Source organism: Lagopus leucura, unplaced genomic scaffold, assembly GCF_019238085.1.
Source record: "Lagopus leucura isolate 7727_CA_CO unplaced genomic scaffold, USGS_WTPT01 Super-Scaffold_100009, whole genome shotgun sequence".
In the NCBI taxonomy this organism is placed as follows: Eukaryota; Metazoa; Chordata; class Aves; order Galliformes; family Phasianidae; genus Lagopus; species Lagopus leucura.
In genome coordinates, this window is record NW_024962266.1 from 3,402,977 (window position 1) to 3,422,472 (window position 19,496).

The 19,496-nt window shown below is 51.5% G+C and overlaps 1 protein-coding gene across 1 annotated transcript in view; it reads right to left on the minus strand.

Moving 5' to 3' along the window:
* COP1 (COP1 E3 ubiquitin ligase) overlaps window positions 1-14,427 on the minus strand; it is a 145,032-nt gene extending 130,605 nt beyond the window's left edge. Inside the window, exon 1 of the mRNA XM_042873549.1 lies at window positions 14,284-14,427. Coding sequence (XP_042729483.1) covers window positions 14,284-14,427 — 144 coding nt within the window. The remainder of the gene's footprint in view (window positions 1-14,283) is intronic.
* Window positions 14,428-19,496: the final 5,069 nt, after the last annotated feature.

Sequence of the window (19,496 nt, forward strand, 5' to 3'; positions counted from 1 at the left end):
GAAGAAGAGGAGGAGGAGGAGGAGGAGGAGGCCGGGGCGGCGGGCGGCGCGGCGGGGTGCGGCGGCGGGCGGCTGCCCGACATGCCGAGGCCGGGCGGAGCGGGGGCCGAGCGCGGCGGCCTCAGCGCATCGCGTGCGCGCGGCGCCGCCGGAACAATAAAGTTTGTTCGAAGAGGAAGGAGAGAGAAAAAAAAAAAAAAAAAAACCAACAAAACGCGCCCGCCCGCGCACCCCCGGCCCGGCGCTTGTTCAATCTTTATTGACAGGCGGACACCGCCGCCGCGCATGCGCAGCCCGCGGCGGGGCTCCTCCTCTCAGGGCGGGGCGGCGGAGCGAGGGCCGTGGCGGCCGCTGTGCGGCTGGTGTGCGCTGCGGTGTTTTTGTGAGGGTCCTCGGGGCGCTGAGAGGCTTCCGAACGGGCCGGGATTTCGAGCAGACTCTCAGGAATCCCTCTGTAAGCACGCGTAGGAAGCGCAGCCTCAGTCTGACAGGGGTCTCCTGGCTTCTCCTTCTGCCATTCCCTTCGGTCCTTAGCGATGGCAGCCCCGGAGCTCTGCGTCCTGGCCATCGGTACACACGGCAGCCCCCAGGGATGTGCTGGTTGCCCTGCGAGGAGCCCCTGCCCTCAAAGGCACTTCCTCCCTAGACTTAGACTTAGGGTGTTGTGAACCATGCTGAGGGCAGAGGCTTCATCAAACAGCAACTGTCTGCTCCTGAGTGTAGGATCATAGAACAGTCTGACTTGGACCTTAAATGCCATCTGGTCCCACTGAGCAGGGACACCCACAGCTCCGTCAGTGCTCACAGCCCATCCAGCCTGACCTCTGTGTCTGCAGGGAACCACCAGCTCTTTGTGCAGCCTATGCCGCTGCCTCACTACTTGTATTGTTAAAAAAAAAACAGTTGCTTCTTTTCAAACAGCCTACAGAATCACATAGCCTGCTTTGCATTGACTAACTGTATTGCCTGCCATCAGCTCTCTATGGTTAAAGAGATTTTGAAGCACCTGGTGAAACTCTAGGGCATTCCCCAAGGTTGGTAATCCCATAACCAGGTATGGGGAAATGCCCATAGAGCTGAGTTCTGCAGCACTCCTCCCAGCACAGGCAGCAAAGTGTGCCTTCAAAACCAGTATGATAGCTGGTAAAACTGGCCTGGGAGAAAATGGTAGCTGCAGGTAGGCAGTGTTGGTCAGCTATCTGGTGTGTGCCATGGATGGCCAGATCCTGTGTCTCCCAAAAGGAGTGCAACACAGCTCTGATTATGCTCCACGGATCCTGATGTGCAAGGACAGCTGTGGAGTGCTGTTGCTGACCTCTAGAATACAGTCAGGCATTTGCCTTTGTATTTACTGCTAATGTTGATTAAACAAAACAAAACAAAACAAACAAACAAAAAAAAACCAACAATAATCAAAACTGATTTCAGTCAGTCAACTGACTGACAATCCTGAGCCAGAGAAGTCAAAGCTGCTTCTCTTTGCAATCTGGGTCAGCAGTCTCACCTTTACAAGCTGACGTCTGCCATTACAGTCACTCCCATGAGTTAACTCTGTGTTGCTGCCACTGAAGTTCCCTTTCTTGGGAATTTTGAGGGGTCTTGTTTTGTTTTGAGCCAAAAATTCTGCACCCTACTAGTATAAGTAGCCTTCTGGCTGGCAAGTGGCAGGACTAACTCCACAAAGACACTGAGACACACAGATCCCCATGAATTTCATTGGAAGCCAAAGAGGAGCGATAAAATGTCTTTCTTTGAGCCTGGCCGTTGATGTCTGTGTGCATTATGTTTCCTCTTGCTAAAAGAAAGGAAAGCAACACTTCCTTGTTTCTCAGAGCAATCAGAAGCTACAGGGCTGAGTGTCTGCAGTGGACTGTTATGTTACCCAGGGAAAAAACAAAGTCGTAGCAAGCAATTATAAAGGCAATAGTATGTCTGCATGCTTCATGCATTCCAAAATACTGTCTGGTCATTGGAAAGCCACGCAGTTCTTGATACTGTTGGTGGCTGTGCCCCAGGGAGGAAAACATGGCACAGGTGAAAGCTGTTGGAGGTGAGCTGTTTTCCCTTGGTGTAACTGTCTTTCGCAACACTGCCTATGTCCGCAGGCTGGAGCTGAGCACCAGCAGCTGCAGTGCCTGAAGGCCAACTCTACGATACTGAGCTTCAGGAAATCATTATGAGTTCCTGGAGGCTCTGGCAGCGGACATTCTCTGTGCTTCCCTGATGAACACTGAGCAGCCTATGGCGTCTGCTAACCACCAGAGACATTTCTTTCCCCTTTCCTGGGTTACCTTGCATTACCAGTTCCAGAATCAATGCATGCAGCCTAGGGGAAGATTAGATGCTACTACTTAGAGATACCTGTGCATTGTACCAGGATAAAGAACATGGTTTTGAAGCTCATCACAGAATCATAGAATGGCTTGAGTTGGAAGGGACCTCAAAGATAATCTAATACCAACTCCCTGGTTGCCAACCACTAAGTCAGTCACTAGAACAATTTGCCCAGGGCTCCATCAACCTGGCTTTGAACACCTCCAGGGATGAGGCACCCACAGCTCTGGGCAGCCTCTCAGTGAAAGATTTCCCCCTGGCATCTAATCAAAATCTCCCCTCTTTTAGTTTAAAACTGTTCTCCCTTGTCCTATCACATAAATTTTGTAAAACTGTAGGAAACTGCTCTCCTTTTACAGTATTCTCTACTCTCTGAAGGTGATCATTGGCCATGTCCTCCACAGCCATGTGTTGGATGAGGCAGGAACCTGACACTAAAGGAAGAAGCAGACAAGTAGTGTCTATAGATGAGTGAGCCTTAATAGCGGCATAGGTTCTGCTCTTCTGGATACATAAATCCTGCTTATTATAAGTTTGTGCCTTTTATGCCTGCAGCTCCATTTACCTGTGCAACTGGAAGCTGTGATACCTGCTGTCAGCACGGCTGCAGAACCCCAGGGAGACCTCATCTCCTTCCGTGCAGAGCGACATGGGCCAGGTGTATGAGGAAGCCACAGTCCTGTCCTGGGCTCCACTGCTGATTGCCAGTGACCCATTAGGAAAATCACTTCTGCTTCCTTTGCCTGTTGGTCTGCTCAGCAGCGCTGCAGCCCCTGCTAGGAGCTGCCCCTAGGCTGGGGAATTGCTGCTCCAGAGGTCATTAGAGAGTCTTATTAATAATCATTGCATTAACCTCCCAGCTAGCCAGTGACAGAAATGCCATTTCTTCTCATTTTCTAGCTGAGAAAAATGAAGCACAGACAGATTCATCACCTGGTTATGGAGTCAATAGGAACTTTAATGCTCCATAAATCTGAAAATTAGGCTGTCAGCAACTTCTCCTAAAGCAAACCTGCAGCACAGCTATCTGGGAGACCCCATTCCTACCCATTAGACACGCTCATTCCTCTGCTTAAAGGGAAGACACACATCTCCAAACTTTAATTCCTGAAATCAGATGCAGAGATGTGAGGATCTGCAGGGCATGGTGGATGGACAGCACTGTTAGTTTTTTGGGTCTTTTTTTTTCCTTTTTAATTTATTTTTCTAGTTTAACAGTGCAAAATCAATTATTGCTGGGAGAGAGGATGCTCACTGACCTCTGGTATAGTTAGCATTATATGGTGTTATTAAAAAAAAAAAAGGAATTTTAGTGCTTAATAGCAATGTCTTTGCCTATCCCAGAGGAAATTTTGTGCATTAGCTACAACATAACTCCAAGCTAGTGTAGAGATTTTGAGCAAAAGTTGTTCAAGCATTTTCATTTTCAGAGATGAAGAATCAGCAAAGTAAAATATTAACATTTACTGCTGTGTTTAAACATCTCTTATACCTTAAAGTGAAAAAAAAAAAAAAAACCAAAAACCAACCAACAAAGTTATCTGGGGCTGTGTGATCTCTGTGCTGCTAAGTGCGTCATTTGGGTCTTCTGAAACAGCATTTGGTTTGATTGAACTCACATGAGGTTGAAAGGAGGGTCTCACTTCATTCTGACCTACCCAAGCAGAAGAACCTACTTTGCTGCTTGGAATAATGAAACCTCCTCTACAAGGGGAAACAAACAGGTGAAAAACATATCTTACTGCTGAACACCACATTGAATGCACTGACCCGGGGCTAGAGGAAAGGTTACCTTATGGCTCAAACCTTTGCTGAGAGTCTTTGTCTTCCTATTCGAAGAGTGGGCTGTGTAGGCAATGGGTGAAACCCTCTGCCCACTGCCTGTCATCAGCAGGAGGAGTGCAGGTTTCTCTCTCGCATAGGTTTGACCTTAGCCTGGATTTATGCAACCCTGGATCTGTCCCAGGATGCTGCAGGTCCTTGCATGACACGGGGCTTCCTTATCCATCACATTTACTCTCAGCCATGAACTCCAAATCCAGCCCAATTCAGCCCCTGCTTTCACTCTGACTCTCTGTTAAAACACCATGCCTAAGTACACCTTGACCAAATTCATTGCTTGTGCAACTGTACTAATCATTTTGATAAATGCTTGGCATTTCTGTCCAGTTTGATTTCTTTACCATGAAACAGAATTGACACTGGTGTAGTTTGTAAGCTTAATCCAACCCAAACCAAGCCTGTGCAAGGCAGTGCCTGCTGCATCTCCTCCTCAAAGCCAGAAACAAAATGATGTTTCTGCTCATTAGCTGGGGAGAAGTCTTCTGAGGGCTCTGGAGCTGGCAAAGAAAAGTTGCCCTATCTTCAGGTCCCTTTCACTGTCTGAAGGTCCACGTACACGTTTCCCTGATGGCTGAGCACCTCTCTTGCCTTCTGCCCATTGCTTTTCCATGATCTGCATCAGCTCACCAGGATGGATCACTGTGATGCTGCCTTGTGGCTCACAGGCGAGGTACAATGTGGATTTTTCATGATTAAAACAGACACCACAGTGTCACTGCTCTCATCCCTCCTTGCATGTGTGGCCAGAGAAATACGATGTGATACTGGCATAGGCTGCCCAGAGAAGCTGTGGGTGCTCCACCCCTGGAGGCTCTCAAGGCCAGGTGGGATGGGGCCCTGGGCAGCCTGTGCTGGTGGGGGGCAGCCCTGCCCATGGCTGGGGTTGGAATTTGATGGCCCTTAAGGTCTTTTCCAACCCAAGCCATTTTTTGATTCTGTGATACTTAGACTGGAAGTTAGGACTACGCACAGAATCCAGCACCTAGCAGTCCTCGCTGCCTTTGGACCTCAGCCATGCATCCTCTGCCTGGGAGAGGTATTTAATCTCAGTTCTAAGCTTCTCCTCCTAATTTAGGCTTTTTCCATCCCTAGGTCGTTTTTCTCCGGACATGCTTCAGCCCAGGAGCTGAGGGTGCCTGCATGGCAGCAATGCCCTGAAATGTTTCAGCAGCATCGGAGCTGGGCAGAGAATAGGCTTTGCAGAGCCGTCTTGTTCTCACTACCGGGGTTTGCCATCAGAGGGCAAGCTCAGCCCAAGCGAGAGCCGGTACTGCCTGCTGCCAGGCTCCTGCTGCTGGGTAGTGGCAAAGGCAAGCAGGACCGATCCTTGCCTGTCCCGCAGGAGGCTGGGAAGACGAGCCCATCCCTGCAAAGATTTCCTTCCCTGTTCCCCGGAGAGCGAATCCTGCTCTGCAAGATTACCAGCAGCAAACGGCGAGGAGGATGCTGCAAGGCTTCTGCAGCTCCAAATTTAATATAAGAGTGGTTCCCAGGAACCTTCACCAGCCCTGGTAGAAATCCAATTGACACCTCATGATAGGCTTTGAGATGGAAAAAGGCAGAGCTGAGAGGGGCTGCTCCCCTGAACTGTCAGTGTAGCTACACAGCCCTGGCAAAACCTGCTTTGGGGATGTGCAGTGACTTTGGGTGACTGGGAGCAGTCCCGAAATACCAAGCAAGTTTGGGGCAATATTCTCCGTTCCCTGTGTTTGATCAGCTCACGTGAAGGCATCCTCCATGAGGGCAGTGCTCCTGAGCCCTTCAGCTTGTTGCACAAGAAGAAAGGCTTTGAGCTACAGCCACGTGGTCCCTCTGTCAGCCCCATCTGAGACCCTCCCGGGGCATTTGGTGAGGGCTTGCATCTTGCCAGCCCCACCGCTGCGTTCCCCCTCCTTGCCTCTGCCAATACATCTCGGCCTTAATCCACACCCCCTCCTTGCCCCAGCTCTTCCTTCAAAAAGCCTGTCGCTGGAGAGCTTTTCAGAGGGGAATAATGAACCAGACGCTTTCCTGGTGTTTTCCTTTGTTGTTTCCAGCCGTGGGTCTCCCCTGAGGACAGAAGGCCCCTTGTGCTCTGTGGGGTCCCCTTACAAAAAGAGGCTTGTGTATAGAGCATCCTCCCGTTGGGTACCACATCATTCTGAGCTTTTTCCACCTCTGAGCCAATAGCTCAAACCTTGGCGGTGCGTGTTGTGTGTCTGTAGGACAGCTTGGTGCTACCCTGCCTTCCAGCTGGATGGTGAGCAAAGGGTTAACCTGGCTGTCATCATCTCCCCTGCCCATTTGGTATTTGGATTGGAGCCACATTTTGTTCTCTAGATGGCCAATAATTGAATAAACTCTGCATCTCGGGTGAATTCAAAACCAGGGAATGAGCACTCCCCATCAGAAGTTGATGCGATTTCACTCACAGGGGTTTTTGTTGGGAGCCAGAGCACCAGGGTCTCTTTTGGTGAATGTCCCAGTGGCTTTAAACTTAGGTCTGTATATGCGTAAGGGAGATCCCTGTTTGCTCCCTGCTAGGTTTAAAATAAAAGTCTGCAGCCTCACGAGTGGACTCAAAGCTGTTTAGCCCTAAGGAATGTGCTGGTGGCTTGGTGATGTCCTTGCCCAAATTGTTCCACGATCCTGTGATCCTAGAAGCACTGGGAAAGAAAGGCAGAAGCTTCATGTGCTGTTAAAGGGGATCTTGGTGTGGCTGAAAGAACAGAATACAGTGTAGCTGATTAACATCACGCTAATTAAATATCGGGCACTTCTCACGTGCCCCTGCCGTAAGTCACTCTTAGCTTCAGGTGGCAAATTCCCACTGTAACTTTGCATGTGGGCATGTGGTGAGCCTAAAGAAAGCTGCCTCCTGAAAGCTCAAGGCTGATGATTTATTGAGCTATTTAAAATATATCTGCTTCGGTCCTTCTTTGTATTCCCTTTTCACAGATATTCACACAAATGCCTTTGAGTCTGGGAACCAGCAGCTTTTTGGCACGCGTTCATTTTGCAAACAGGGGCATTCACACCAGAAATGCAGTTCTAGGCTTTCAGATCCACGCGGTCGGCAGGCGGAGATGCATCATGCAATCTGCCCTAGCTGAAATACCTGGCACGGCTTGCGATTCCAACTTCGCCCAGCAAAATAATTGCACGGAGCTGTTTACTGTCAATCTGCTGACTGCGTGTTATTAATAGGAGAGATGGATCGAATAATTAGGACTAATGATTAAATTAGAGAAAGTTGTCATCTATTTGAGAGCTGTTCGGGGAGAGAGGCAGCGTTTGACGATTAAACCCATAGGCAAAAATGATTCACTCCGCTTTGCAAACATACTCTGCATTATGGCAATACACAGCCACCCACTCCAAGCTCAGCCCTCAGAACAGAGAACATGGAGAGGAAAGAGCAGAGATAGGCTCCAGATGCACCCAAAACCACCAGACAAGGATGAAACCATCCTTTGAGGAAAAGGCAAAGAGGGACTGTTTTCAACTACAGCAGAAGTTGGGTCCTGCTGTTGTGGCAGTCCCTATTGCTGGTGAAAGCAAGAGTACCCAACCTCTTGGAGATGGCATGGGAAGTGCCATATGAAGCAGGGAAGCAGGTCACTGTGCTGAGTCCTCTTCCCCCAGGGCTTTTGTCCTGCCTTGGGAGTGACCATGGAGGACAACACAGGGACGTGTGCTTGCAAACTGGGATGTGCAGACAGTGGGGAGCTTTGTGAAACTGAGAACGGGCACCGAAGAGCAGGATTCACTTTAGCCATGTCAGCCATCCAAAAGATGGCAGCAGCAGCAAAAGCTGCTGTCTGGGTTCCCTCAATGGCCAAAGAATGGAACGAGTAGCTGTTGGAGAGTGATGTCATCCAAACCAGTAGCCTCAGATACCTAGGGTAAAGCAGCCCCTGAGCTCCTGCTCAGCTCTTCAGTGACCAGAGAAAGGTCCTGAATGACTCAGTTCGTTCATACAACTAGCTGTCCTAACAACAAATGTGAGGTGAGAGGAAGTCATCCCAAGCGTTGAAGGGATTTTCCAAAGTTAGTTATCCAAAGAAGGTGAGACACCCAACAGTCTGTTAAATGGATGAAAGCCTTTCCTAGACCACCCTGGGCTGAGCAGGGTCCATATGCCAGCCCTGGCGCACACCTTTCAGCCACCCTCTGCCCACAGACCCAGTTCTGTTGACAGTGGTGCTCACCAAAGCTGGGAAAGTGCTGAAAAATGTCATCCCACAAAAGTTCAAGTGTTGAAATTCATTTGTTTCCAGGCGGGAGCTGTGCTTGGGGTGGTTGCTATCCCAAGAGCTGTCGAGCCAACTCATTTTCTGGTAGGAAAGGTGCCAGCATGTTGAAGGCTGAGGGAATTTTGTGGAACACGTTCAGAAAGCAAATGATTGATTCACAATCATCTGTGGTGGAAAGCTGATTCCAGGAATTATGTGCATGCCAAACTGAAGCCCGTCAAAGCCAGAGAAAAGGCATCTTTGAATTCAGGTCATCAGTCAGCAGTGGGAAATGTCCCGAGGCCCCGACGCAGGAAAGCATCGCTTCCAGCGTGTGCTTAAGTTTAACTAACCTCCGCTAACGTCAACGGTGATAAAATTAAACATGAGGTCAAGATTTTGGATAAGAGTGCTTTATGGCCTGGAGGCTTACGTGGCTGGGGAGGTCGGGCCAAAGAGCGGGCCGTTCGATATTGAGGAATCTAATCAAGGAGCTCCTGCGTAAGCTGCCGTGTGAATCAGTGAATAATTCGGAATAACAGACACATCTGAGTAATCCTTGACCTACTGGCAGACAATTCACGCAATGCCCATTAGTGATGTTATTCCTTGCAGAGGGCTTCTTTGGAGGGTCATGGGCCTGCAGCCAGCTCCACCAGGTGTTCCATGAAAGGAGGAGCTGGGGGACATGGAGCTGGTCCTTCACCCACCGTTGGCCCCTTGGGACAACAGGACTTTGGGCAAAGAGAGACATTCTGGTGTTTCGAGCTGCCTTTGGAAAGAATGGGCTCAAGGCAAGGTTTGCGTGGAATGGTGAGATCACCACAAGTGCAGAAAAAGCCTTGCTTTGAGCTAAAGCAAGGAGTCGAGGACTAAAAAAGCTGGAGAAAACTAAACTTCATTGATTCTGTGCATTACCCGCCTCCACTGAGATGTTACATCAGGATAAAATACTTGCTGAATTATGAAGTATGAAATAGCCTTGGATAGCCCAACACATGTAGGTGCTGTGGCAGAGTAGCTGTATTTATGGCAGGGTCGTGGTTGGCCATGCTGTGGGGTTTACCACGTTGTGTCAAAGAAATCAGGCTTTCCATTAGGATGCTGCTGTAGAGAGCAAATCGTGTTTAGGGGGATTTGTAGATTGTCAATAGCGGTAGCTAAACAGAGATGCTTTGCAGAGAACAAGAGCACTGGAAAAGCAGAGCAAAGGAAGCAGTGACCACCAAAAATTCCTTGGGCTTCCTTAGGGTGCCGCATGCCCCCACTTGTCTCCATGGACCTGGGGACTCCAGGGTGCACCAGGCACCTCCATGTCATGGGGACATGGCTATTGCCCTGGAGCAAGTCCATCCAAACTGCACTGAGTCCCTTATTCCCCTGTTTCCCCCCAAGTTTTTGCACATCTTTTGTATGGGTGTTGCTGTGCTGGAGTCTCCCTGTGCTGCCCCTGCCAGCTGGCACCTGCATTCATGGCAGACAGCCACTGAGACATGCCACTTAGCTCTGCAAGCGGCTGTAGAGAGAGTCTGACAAGATCAAATGCTAATAGAGAGGTTTTCTGAAGGTCAAAACTGATCTTCTCGAGGGCATTCATGGCAGGGAGATGCCAGAAGAAACCAAAGAACTGGTGCATTGTGGAGTAAATCATTTAATTTTAAATGTTCTCTGGGCAGGATTTTATAAAGTAAGAAAAACCCATTAAGTGCTTGGAAAGCTGTGCTGTCTTAAATCTCCCCTTTGCTGCAACTCCCACAGAACATCACAGTCCAGAGCTTCAGGTGACAGCTGTGTCACTGCCCTGCACAGCCCTGACAGCAGTCAGTCTTGGCTCATCCCCCTGTTTAGTCCCACAGATCTGCCTCTCACCATGGTGGGCAGCCAGACAGGCACAGCATCCCCTTTCCTACCGAGGGGATTCTCCCAGCCTCCAACAGCACATGGCTCAGGACTCTCCAGGCACTCCACCTGTGTGTTGATAGCCCCCAGAGGACTTCCCTACCTGAGCCTTCCCGAAACAGGTTGGGTCCAGATATTTTGGGAAGGGCTGGTTCAGACCATCCACCAAGCACCACTTGGTGACCCAGCGCCCTGCGTGTGCTCCCATCCTCACACTTCCACTCCCTCTCCCCCCGTTTCTCCTCCCCGCTGTTCTCTGCTAATGGATCCGGTGCATAAAAGTGAGGTTTCGGAAAAGATCTCCGAACCCAAAGAGACAGCCGGGAGGTGGAGAGAGGGGGGAAAGAGAAAGAGGCTTTTTGAATATTGAATTAAGACTGTCTCCAGTATTATTGAATTCCCATAAGAAGGCAGCCAGTGAGCCCACTGCTTTAGTGTCCTATGAATATTTCATTGCTTGACTTCAGCTCTGCGAAAACAGTTTCACGGCACAAAAGCACCTTTTTGGCTGGAGGGCTCCTCTCTGAGCTCGCGGTGAGTGCCCCGTGCTCGCACCGGCTGTGAAGTCACTGCGGCTTGTGGACGGAGACATCTCACTCTAAATAAAGCTGAATTTATCAAACCCGGATGGTCTTTTTTGCAAGATTCAGACAGGAATTTCCAGAAGACAACAGATCAGGGCTCAGAATGAGTCAAGAAGGGGAAATAAAAGGGGATCGGGAGTGATAGAGAATGGGGTTTGAACTGGAATGCAGCGACGGCTGTGTTTCCTGCCCCATTCCTGGTGGTGATGGAGACCATTCTCCATCCATCAGGAAGATGATGGTGCCCATTCTCCAAACATCAGGGAGATAGTACCCATGTCCCCATCCTCAGGGAGATGGTACCTATGTTTCCATCCGTCAACAAGATGATGGTACTCGTGTCTCCATCCATCAGGCAGCAGAGCTGGGGATGCATCCTGCTACATGATGGAGGCACCAGTCTTGAGGCCCTGGTTCTGTGGGATTCCTCAAAATTTAGTCACCTCCATGGAACTACTCTGGATTATCCAAACCTCATGAGTTTCTCACCCTGGATTCTTTCAAAAGTAAGCTTTTGCACGAAATGTTGACCACTCCTGCTTTCAGACAGGGAGTAAACCCCATTTGCCAGTGCTAAAGAAAGTGCCGATGCAAGACCATTGCTTGCCCACGTTGCATGTGTTAAAGTGGTGCTGCAGGTGCTGCAAGCATTTAACACATCTGCAGATGCATCTGGAGTGATTTGAGTTCAGAGGGGGCTGGCTAATTCCATTGCTTCCTTCTCATCTTTTTTTCTTTCAGGCTGGAAATGATCTTCAAAGACAGAGAGGGCAATTTAATGAGAGTTAATTATTTTATTGTAGGCAGGGGAGATAATGCTGCTGAGGTTACCAATACTTCCAATTATAAGGCTGTTTCCCATTTCTTAGAACAGTACCCAAACTGCGACCATTTAGGCAGAAGTCATCTGCCTAAGGTTTGCCTCAGCTTGGATTATGGATAATTTCAGCCAGACTGGGTCAGCTCTTTCTAGGAAAAAGGGTGGGGGAATGACATTTGGTTTATTTGTGCCCAAGCATCCTTCCCAAACCTCTTAGAACTGCCATAACATCTTGTGCTTCATCAGGAAATGGGGAATTTTGGTGAGAGAGCACCCTTAATGCTACCCAGAGCAGAAAACCTATGGATGAGCTCTTAAGGGGTCCATGCTTGTGCTCTCTTCCAGCTGCAAATCATTGCCAGGTTACTAAAAGGAGCACAATGCCCTTCAGTAGCTGATTTGAGCTGGCAGATTGGTTCTTAGCTGGACTTGCCAACCATGGGGCAGTAAGCGTGCCTGCCCAGCCTGAGCTGTTCTGTGGACTGGAGAACTCCATGCAACCACGCGACTGTATCAACGCAGAGTATCAACACTGCCTCATCCATGGCCACATTCCTCACGTGTTCCATAGAGCTCAGGATGGGACCAGGGCATAGGGACCCCATTTCTCCCACTGGGTGCCCATGTGCTGCAAGCAAAGGGCTGGCAGGCATCCTCAGCCTGTCTCAGCCACTCGTCCCCAGTGAAAGAGCAGAGAGGTGACAAGGTGTTTCCTGGACACCTCCCCTTTCTCTTGTTGGGGGTGAGCAGGAGTGAGGAGCTGCCTCTCCTGGATGCTTTGCAACACCGGAGCGGCGCGTTCTTTCAATAACGGATGAGAACATGCTGCTCCAGCACCGCGCTGCTTTTGCAATTCACTTAGGAGAAACATGAAGCCCAGGTTTGTGGACCAGCACAGTTTCCCTGCACACGTGTGCTCCTCAAGCACGTGTAGGGTCAGCGTGGGAGGGCTTCTACCAAGCGCCCATTGCGTGGCATCACCAGGCCCTGGCCAAAGCTGGTCCCAATTATGGCTGCAGATGGCTTCAAGCCCCATCATCCTAATTGTCCAGGAGGGTGCTGGTGGTCAGCTCGGGCTGACGTCAGTGCTGCACAAAGCCAGGCCAGCGCCGCCTGCCCCGCGCATTGCATGGCGTGTTGTAGAGTGGCTGGGCATGCATTAGGGTGGGTGAGATGGATTGCTAGGCTGGTAACTAGGACAGAGAGATAAGCATAATGGATGGATGGTCAGAGAGCAAGCGTGCTTCAGACGGGTGAATAAATCACTTTGATTGCTCCTACGTAAACAGGAGATGCCTGCGGGACTCAGCTCTCCAACTGGGGTGCATCAAGATGAAGCCCTTCAATGGATTTTGAGGATTTTGAAATGCTCTTCATTAATTGAGGAACACCCTGGCCCTGCACCTGCTGCACAACTGGGGTCGCCAGCACCTGGCCCAGAGCCTGCATCCCTCTGGTCCCCTGTGAACCGTGCCACCCACTGTGCCCCCGGCCCAGAGCATGTGGATGTATCACGCACAGAGATGGACGATGTGTATGCCCGGCTTCAGACAAAATGGTTTTGGAGTAGGACAGGTGTCTGTCCCAGTGGGTGTGTGGCTGTGGTGAGCTTCCAGACTGCAAGGGCACATGCACAGCATCCCAGTGAGCTCCATGTTTCGCACCCCATGATGAACACACAAGAGTTGGCAGTTAGGCTCCATCTCAATTAGGCTCCATCTCAATTAGCCTTTATCTCAATTAGACTCTATCTTGATTAGGCTCTATCTCAATTAGGCTTTCATTCACACCACAGCTGCTTGTTTGTCCTCTGTAGCCCGACTCTAGAGATGCTTCTTGCCCTCGTCCTCGGCCAGACAAACCCTGCAGGACTCCAGGAGCAGACCGACAGGGTTGTTTCCCCATCAGCCCCATAACTTGTCCCCGCTTCAGCCTCTTGCAGCTGAGCGAGGGTCTGGGATGCAGTCCATCTCCCCTTCCATCCATCCCACCAGCCTCCCCCTCCTTCTGTCTGCTCGTTGCCTTAATCACCCTCTGATCAATCTCAGGAGGAACCAGCAACGCGGGAATGGCAGATGGGGAACAGAGCATGAATATTAATTAGCACCGAATTCCAAACAGAGGACTTTAATTACATTAAAAGCGCAGGCTCAGAGGCAGTGACTTACTTCCTGCTGTAAATCTGTTGGCAGGTCATTTGCCTCCACGGTGTCAGTGCTCCTTAATGAATGAATATATACATTTGGAGTGCTCATGCATGTGGGGAAATAGGTTCTTGTTTCCAAATATGCAAAAGTGAGCTGGTGCATCATCTAGAGGGTTTCACTAACAGGGAGGATTCGGAGAAATAATTATTAGTATAATTACTTGGTAACAACATGCCTGTTCTGGGAGCTCTGCTTGATGGGCTGGAAACCCCTGGCGCCTGGGTACAGCATGCTGCTTTGTTATTTGTGGTCTGGTCACTGGGGGGAGACCAAGAACCACGGTGTTTTCATGGGGTTCAGGCGTGTGGTCACTGTCAAACAGTGATGATGCACTTGGGAACATCAGCATTTTCCGTCATGATGAGTTAGGAACATCATCATACCCTTTGATCATCATCCTCCATTGTAATATGCTTGGAAACATCATCATCCTCCACCATGATGTGCTTGGGAATATCATCCTCCACTGTAATGCACTTGGGAGCATCAACTTCCATCATGACATATTTGGGAGTGTCCTCCTCCATTCTCTGCCATCCATGGGAGACTCATCTGGGAAGACCTGTCCAAAGCTCAGGGTGGGCAAACGAAGAACCTGAAGACAACAGGGCCACGTCTGAGCCTGGAGAACAGGAGTGGATGTGGGCACACGGTCAAGTGGCAACCAATGATCTCCTTGCCCTGCAGCTACTCCTGCAGGGGATGATGCCTCTTGGTATGTCCCCAGAACAGCCTCCCACCAAGCCATGCAAGGGCCATCCTATCATGTACAAAAAGCAAGCCCTGCAAGCACGTTGCCCACATTCACTCTTTTTCTTTGTTGGTTTGAAGCTGGAGACAGCATTACCTATGGCTGTTGCATGTGCACAGCAAGCTCACCCTCGCTCTGTCCAAGGGGCATGTAGGAATACCTCCTCCTGCTGCCCTCTGGAGAAGATCCACACTCAAAGGTGATGATGTCAAGATGCAAGCTCAAGGGGAGGCAAGAGGGTCTACAGGGGTCTGGGAGGCCCTGTTGTGCTCTGGCAGTGATGCAGTGGGTGTTTTGGGGAGCACTGGCAGCCTAGCAGGAGCACCCAATACTTCAAACATGCAGTGAGTTATAGCACCCAGGAAGGCACTTGTTTGGAAAGGATGGTCCTTGTCAGCAAGATCTTTGTGGAGAAAACCCCAATCCCTGGCTGCAGAAGCTGGGGACCAATGGTGCACTTGGATTTGTGATGAACTTGGACAAAAGGATACAGAACAATGTTGTGTTTTGGAGCAGCAATCAGGATGGACCTCTAATTCCTAGCACCAATGAATGGCAAATACAAACACATACCCAACTACAGAAGGCAGAGCAAAAGCTGTCTGGAGGTGGCAGGTTTGCGCAAGTGATTACACTGACACTCAGGTGAGGAAAGTCATGCTAACTTGGAGAAGAGATGCTACCGTGCAAGCCACACGTCCAGGGGGAACCAGCAAGCAGATGTCAGTTTTGGCAGAGGGACACTGGAAATGCAGCAAGGATGTGTCATTATTCCACCTGGACTTACCTGCTGTGAGCGTGGTGCTCTCCTGGAGCTCCTGCCAGAGCTCAGGGTTCTGTGGATGCAAGTTCCAGCCCATACTGTGTTTGCACTAAGATGATCCTCGTGCAGGTGGCTGAGCTGATGTCCTTGGGACTGTGCTTCTGCCGTTGGCACGTGGGCCACATAGCATCCTCCCTCTCCCATCTTTCACCTTCAGCAGACACTTCCCACCTTGCTGGGACACAGAAATACAATTGAAAACCTGGACTTAATGGGGCTGAAACTCCTGACCAACAACAGCAGGAAACAAGTGAGCAGAGCAGCAGGGCAGTCCCAGCATTTCTCCTCACTTTTCCATACACCCTCCTCCATGGCTGCTGGAGGAGCAGTGTTACATAAAGGCAGCCAGGTCTCTGCCCTTTGTGAGCTGTCAGAATCACTTTCAATATCTGAGACACCCCATCTGGCAAAGGTCGTGCTCTGTTCTCTCGATGGTCTTAATTTAGAGCCTGTGAGTTCTCGGCAATGTGCGAAGAGCTGGGGTGTGGGCAGCTCCTCTGCATCAAGGTGTGAGCGTCTGCAGCATCCTCACCTCCTGCCTGAGAGCCAATGGTGTGTACTGGGGGCTGACTGAGGCACTGGTGAATGCTCAGCCCATGAGCTTCTCCCCAGCATTGACACATGGAAGGTGCAGGGTGATGAAGATGCATCCTGCCGGCTTGCTCCTCATTATTTAAAGCTCAGTCTTTGGCTCTGTGCTCAGAGGAGCTGGGGTCACGTACATCACTTTTCAAACAAGGCACACAGCAGAAGGGGACCTGGAAGTTTGATGCCAGAATTTTAGCCAGGTTGCTCACCAGTGCTGATCTGCAGAGCAGCCGGAGGCAGGAAACCCACCGCGTTCCCAAGCCAACCTTCAGCATGTGGGGCTGGGGTCTCTGACCTCGGGGATCCCAGCTGTCTGAACACACTCCTAATCTTCTTGGGAAAAGATGCCACAGCTGGGATGGAGGGAGGGGGGAACCAGGCTGTGCCCTGAGCTGCTTTGATTGATCAGGCTTGCTGTTGCAAGCCCATGGATTTGGCTGCCCGGCCGTGAACAAAAACTGCCTTCTCCCCGTGCCTTTATTCCCATGTCGGGCTCTCCAATGGTTGCCTATGGAGGAGCAAAGGGTGAGGAAGGCTTTTGCTGATGGCTCTTGACAGGCGTGGGGAGAGGCACAGCTTGGCCTCAACTCCAGCAGGAATGCTGCTTCTCACCTCCCATGGAGCAGGCTGCAGCCTTGTCTCTGCCCCAGAATCATCACCTTGGCGAGCACATGGGCCTTAGAGGGACCAAAGGGTGCACAGCAGACAGTTGCTCTCCTGCACTGGGCTCTGTGGGGTGAGGATCTCCATCCAGGCACCATGTGCTGGAGTGCCAATGGGGTGCTGGGATGCCCGCACAATGCAAGAAAGCCCATGTGATGCTGAGATGCCCGTGGGATGCAGGGATGTTCATGGGATGCCTACAGAATGCATGGCTGTTCACAGGATGCAGCAATGAACACAAGATGTTGAAATGCCCTTGGGATGCAGGGATGCCAAAGAAAGCAGGGCTGCCAATGAGATGCAGGGATGCCCACAGGATGCAGGACTGCTGCATTCCCAGCCAAAGCATCCTGGCTCCAAGGTGGGACACATCCACTCTTTGGACACTTTGGAGGGAGGCTGCAGAGTTGCATTATCTTATGGCACTGCAGAGCAGGGACAGCTGGAGGAGGGGCTGGAGCACCTGCTCCCATCTGTGAGCACCAGTAGGAAAGGACTTGGAGACAGTTTCTGATGGCAAAGAGCAGTGGGGATGGCTCTTCCAGGCTGCACATGGACGTGGTGCGGTCACCGTCCTTGGAGGTGTCCAAGAGCTGTGGAGGTGTGGCACTGAGGGACATGGTCAGTGAGCAAGGTGGGGATGCATTGTGGGTGGGCTTGGTGATCCTACTGGTCTTTTCCAACTGTAATGATTCCATGATTCCCCATATTTCCTGCCACCTGGGGTTTTGCCTGGAAAGCCTCTGTGTGCCAGCATTCATGGTGGCTGGCAGGCTGCCAAAGCACTTGCTGTCCCTATTCCCTTAACTTATCCCTAGGTCCTGCCATTTTCTTACACCGGTGAAACCATCATGCAGGAGCACTGATGAGGCCAGATTATTTTTTGTTGTGTGTGTGTGGAAGGAAATGTGCCTTTTTGGAGGGTTTTGTTGCTTCAGAGCCAGCTCCAGCCCAGAGGATCCATCCTCATGGGACTGGTACACGTGTTTTGGGGCTGCTGGGGTGCGGGCTCCTGGTGTGACGGCTGGCTGGCACAGCAGGGCGCGTGGCAAGATGATGAATAACTGCTTAAAATAAAGTTGCCACCACTGAAAATAAGCCATCCCATGGGACCCACTGATATCAGCCCCTGGTAGACAGGGCTATCAGAAGCTCGGCTCATTCCTAAACTCACACGCACTGTGAGCAGGGACCGCTGGCATTTGCCCTAGCACAACACTGTGGTGGGGCCAAGCGCTGGGTAGCGGTGCCTCCGACCCATGCCAGCAGCGGGTGGGACCCCTGTACTGGAAGGGGGCTGAGGTCCATCCCACATCCCTGGGCAGTATCTTCATCCTCAGGAACTATGGAGCTCCCCCCTCTACAAGCTCTCCTTGTCCTCATGCACCCCTCACACATCCTCTCCTCCTCTCTTTGCATCCCTGTGTCCTGGTGATGCTGTGCCACCCCTCCAGTGTTCCCAGTGCTATTTTTAATGCCTAAAGCATCAACCCCCCCAACCTCCATGGGAAGAAAACAAGCCCCGTGCGTGCAGCTCCCGCTGCTCGTGCTTCAATCCCTTCCCTCCTGCCTGGCTGCTCTGCAAGCCGGTACCCTGGAAGGGGCCTCCCAGCTCTTGCTGGCAGCCCTGCTTCAGACTGACCGCCACAGATAGTGCTTCGAAGTGAAAAAAATATATATATAATAATAAAAGGGAAAAAAAAAAAGAAAGTCATCTTCTCACTGAGGTTTTCAGATGTACCCGACCATCCCAAGGGTTTCTCAGGGGAGATTTGGCAGCATGATATTCGGGGGGGTGAGGATGTGCCAGAGTGGGTCCTGGGGAGCTATGTTTTTCCCCAGCCTGGGCAGCGTGCCTCCAGCCCACCTTTCTGCATGTGTCAAGCAGATGGGACCGTTGCTCAGGGTGGGGAAAAAAAGGGAAGAATAGGGAAGCATAGATCGCTGGTGGAGGGGCACTCTGGGGCTCTCCGCTGCGTGGATCGCGTGTGCTGAGCTTTGGGTGGGGAGGGCTGGGGATGGACCCCTCCTGTCAGGTGAGGGATGGGATAGAGGATAGAGACGGTGCCACGACTGGAGCGAAGTGTGGGCACAGCTCGTCTTAGGGAGAATAAAATAAAGAAAGAAGTGGGGGAGGATGGGGGGTGGGGGGGAGGACAAAAAAAAAAAAAAAAAAAAAAGAAAAGAAAAGAGAAAAACACTCCGGGCTGCTCGGCGATGCGCGGAGAGCAGCGAACGGGGCAGGCAGCAGGGCAGCCCGCGCTGTGTCCGCAGGTGCGGCCGCGGCACCGCTGCCATCCCCTGATCCGCTCCCAGCCCGGGGCCGAGCCGCGCCGAACCGAACCGGGGAGCGGGTCCCGGCGGGGTGCTGCGCCCTGGGCAGCGCCCGGGAAGGCGGAGGGAGGGAGGGGAGGGCGATGCTCCGCTCGGGGTTTATTAGATTGGATATAATCATCTTTAAATAAGGCAGCCCCCCCCCACCCCCCCAACCCCTCCCCGGCGGGGGGAGCCGAGCGCCTCGGGGCTTTCTAGATAAGGGCGCATCTCCCGCTCCCGCAGGCAGCGCTCGGCTCCCTCCTTCCCGGTGTCGGCGGGCAGCGAGCTCCGGCCCCGCCGCAGGCAGAGGGGTCTCCGCGGCCGTGCCCTCTTCCTCCCCCTCCTTCTCCTCCTTCTCTCCCTCCTCCTCCTCCTCCTCCCGGGCCCGCAGAGGGGAGGAGAGCGGCGCCGGGGAAAAAGTTGGGGGCAGCGGCACCGGGGGAGGATGCCCTGGC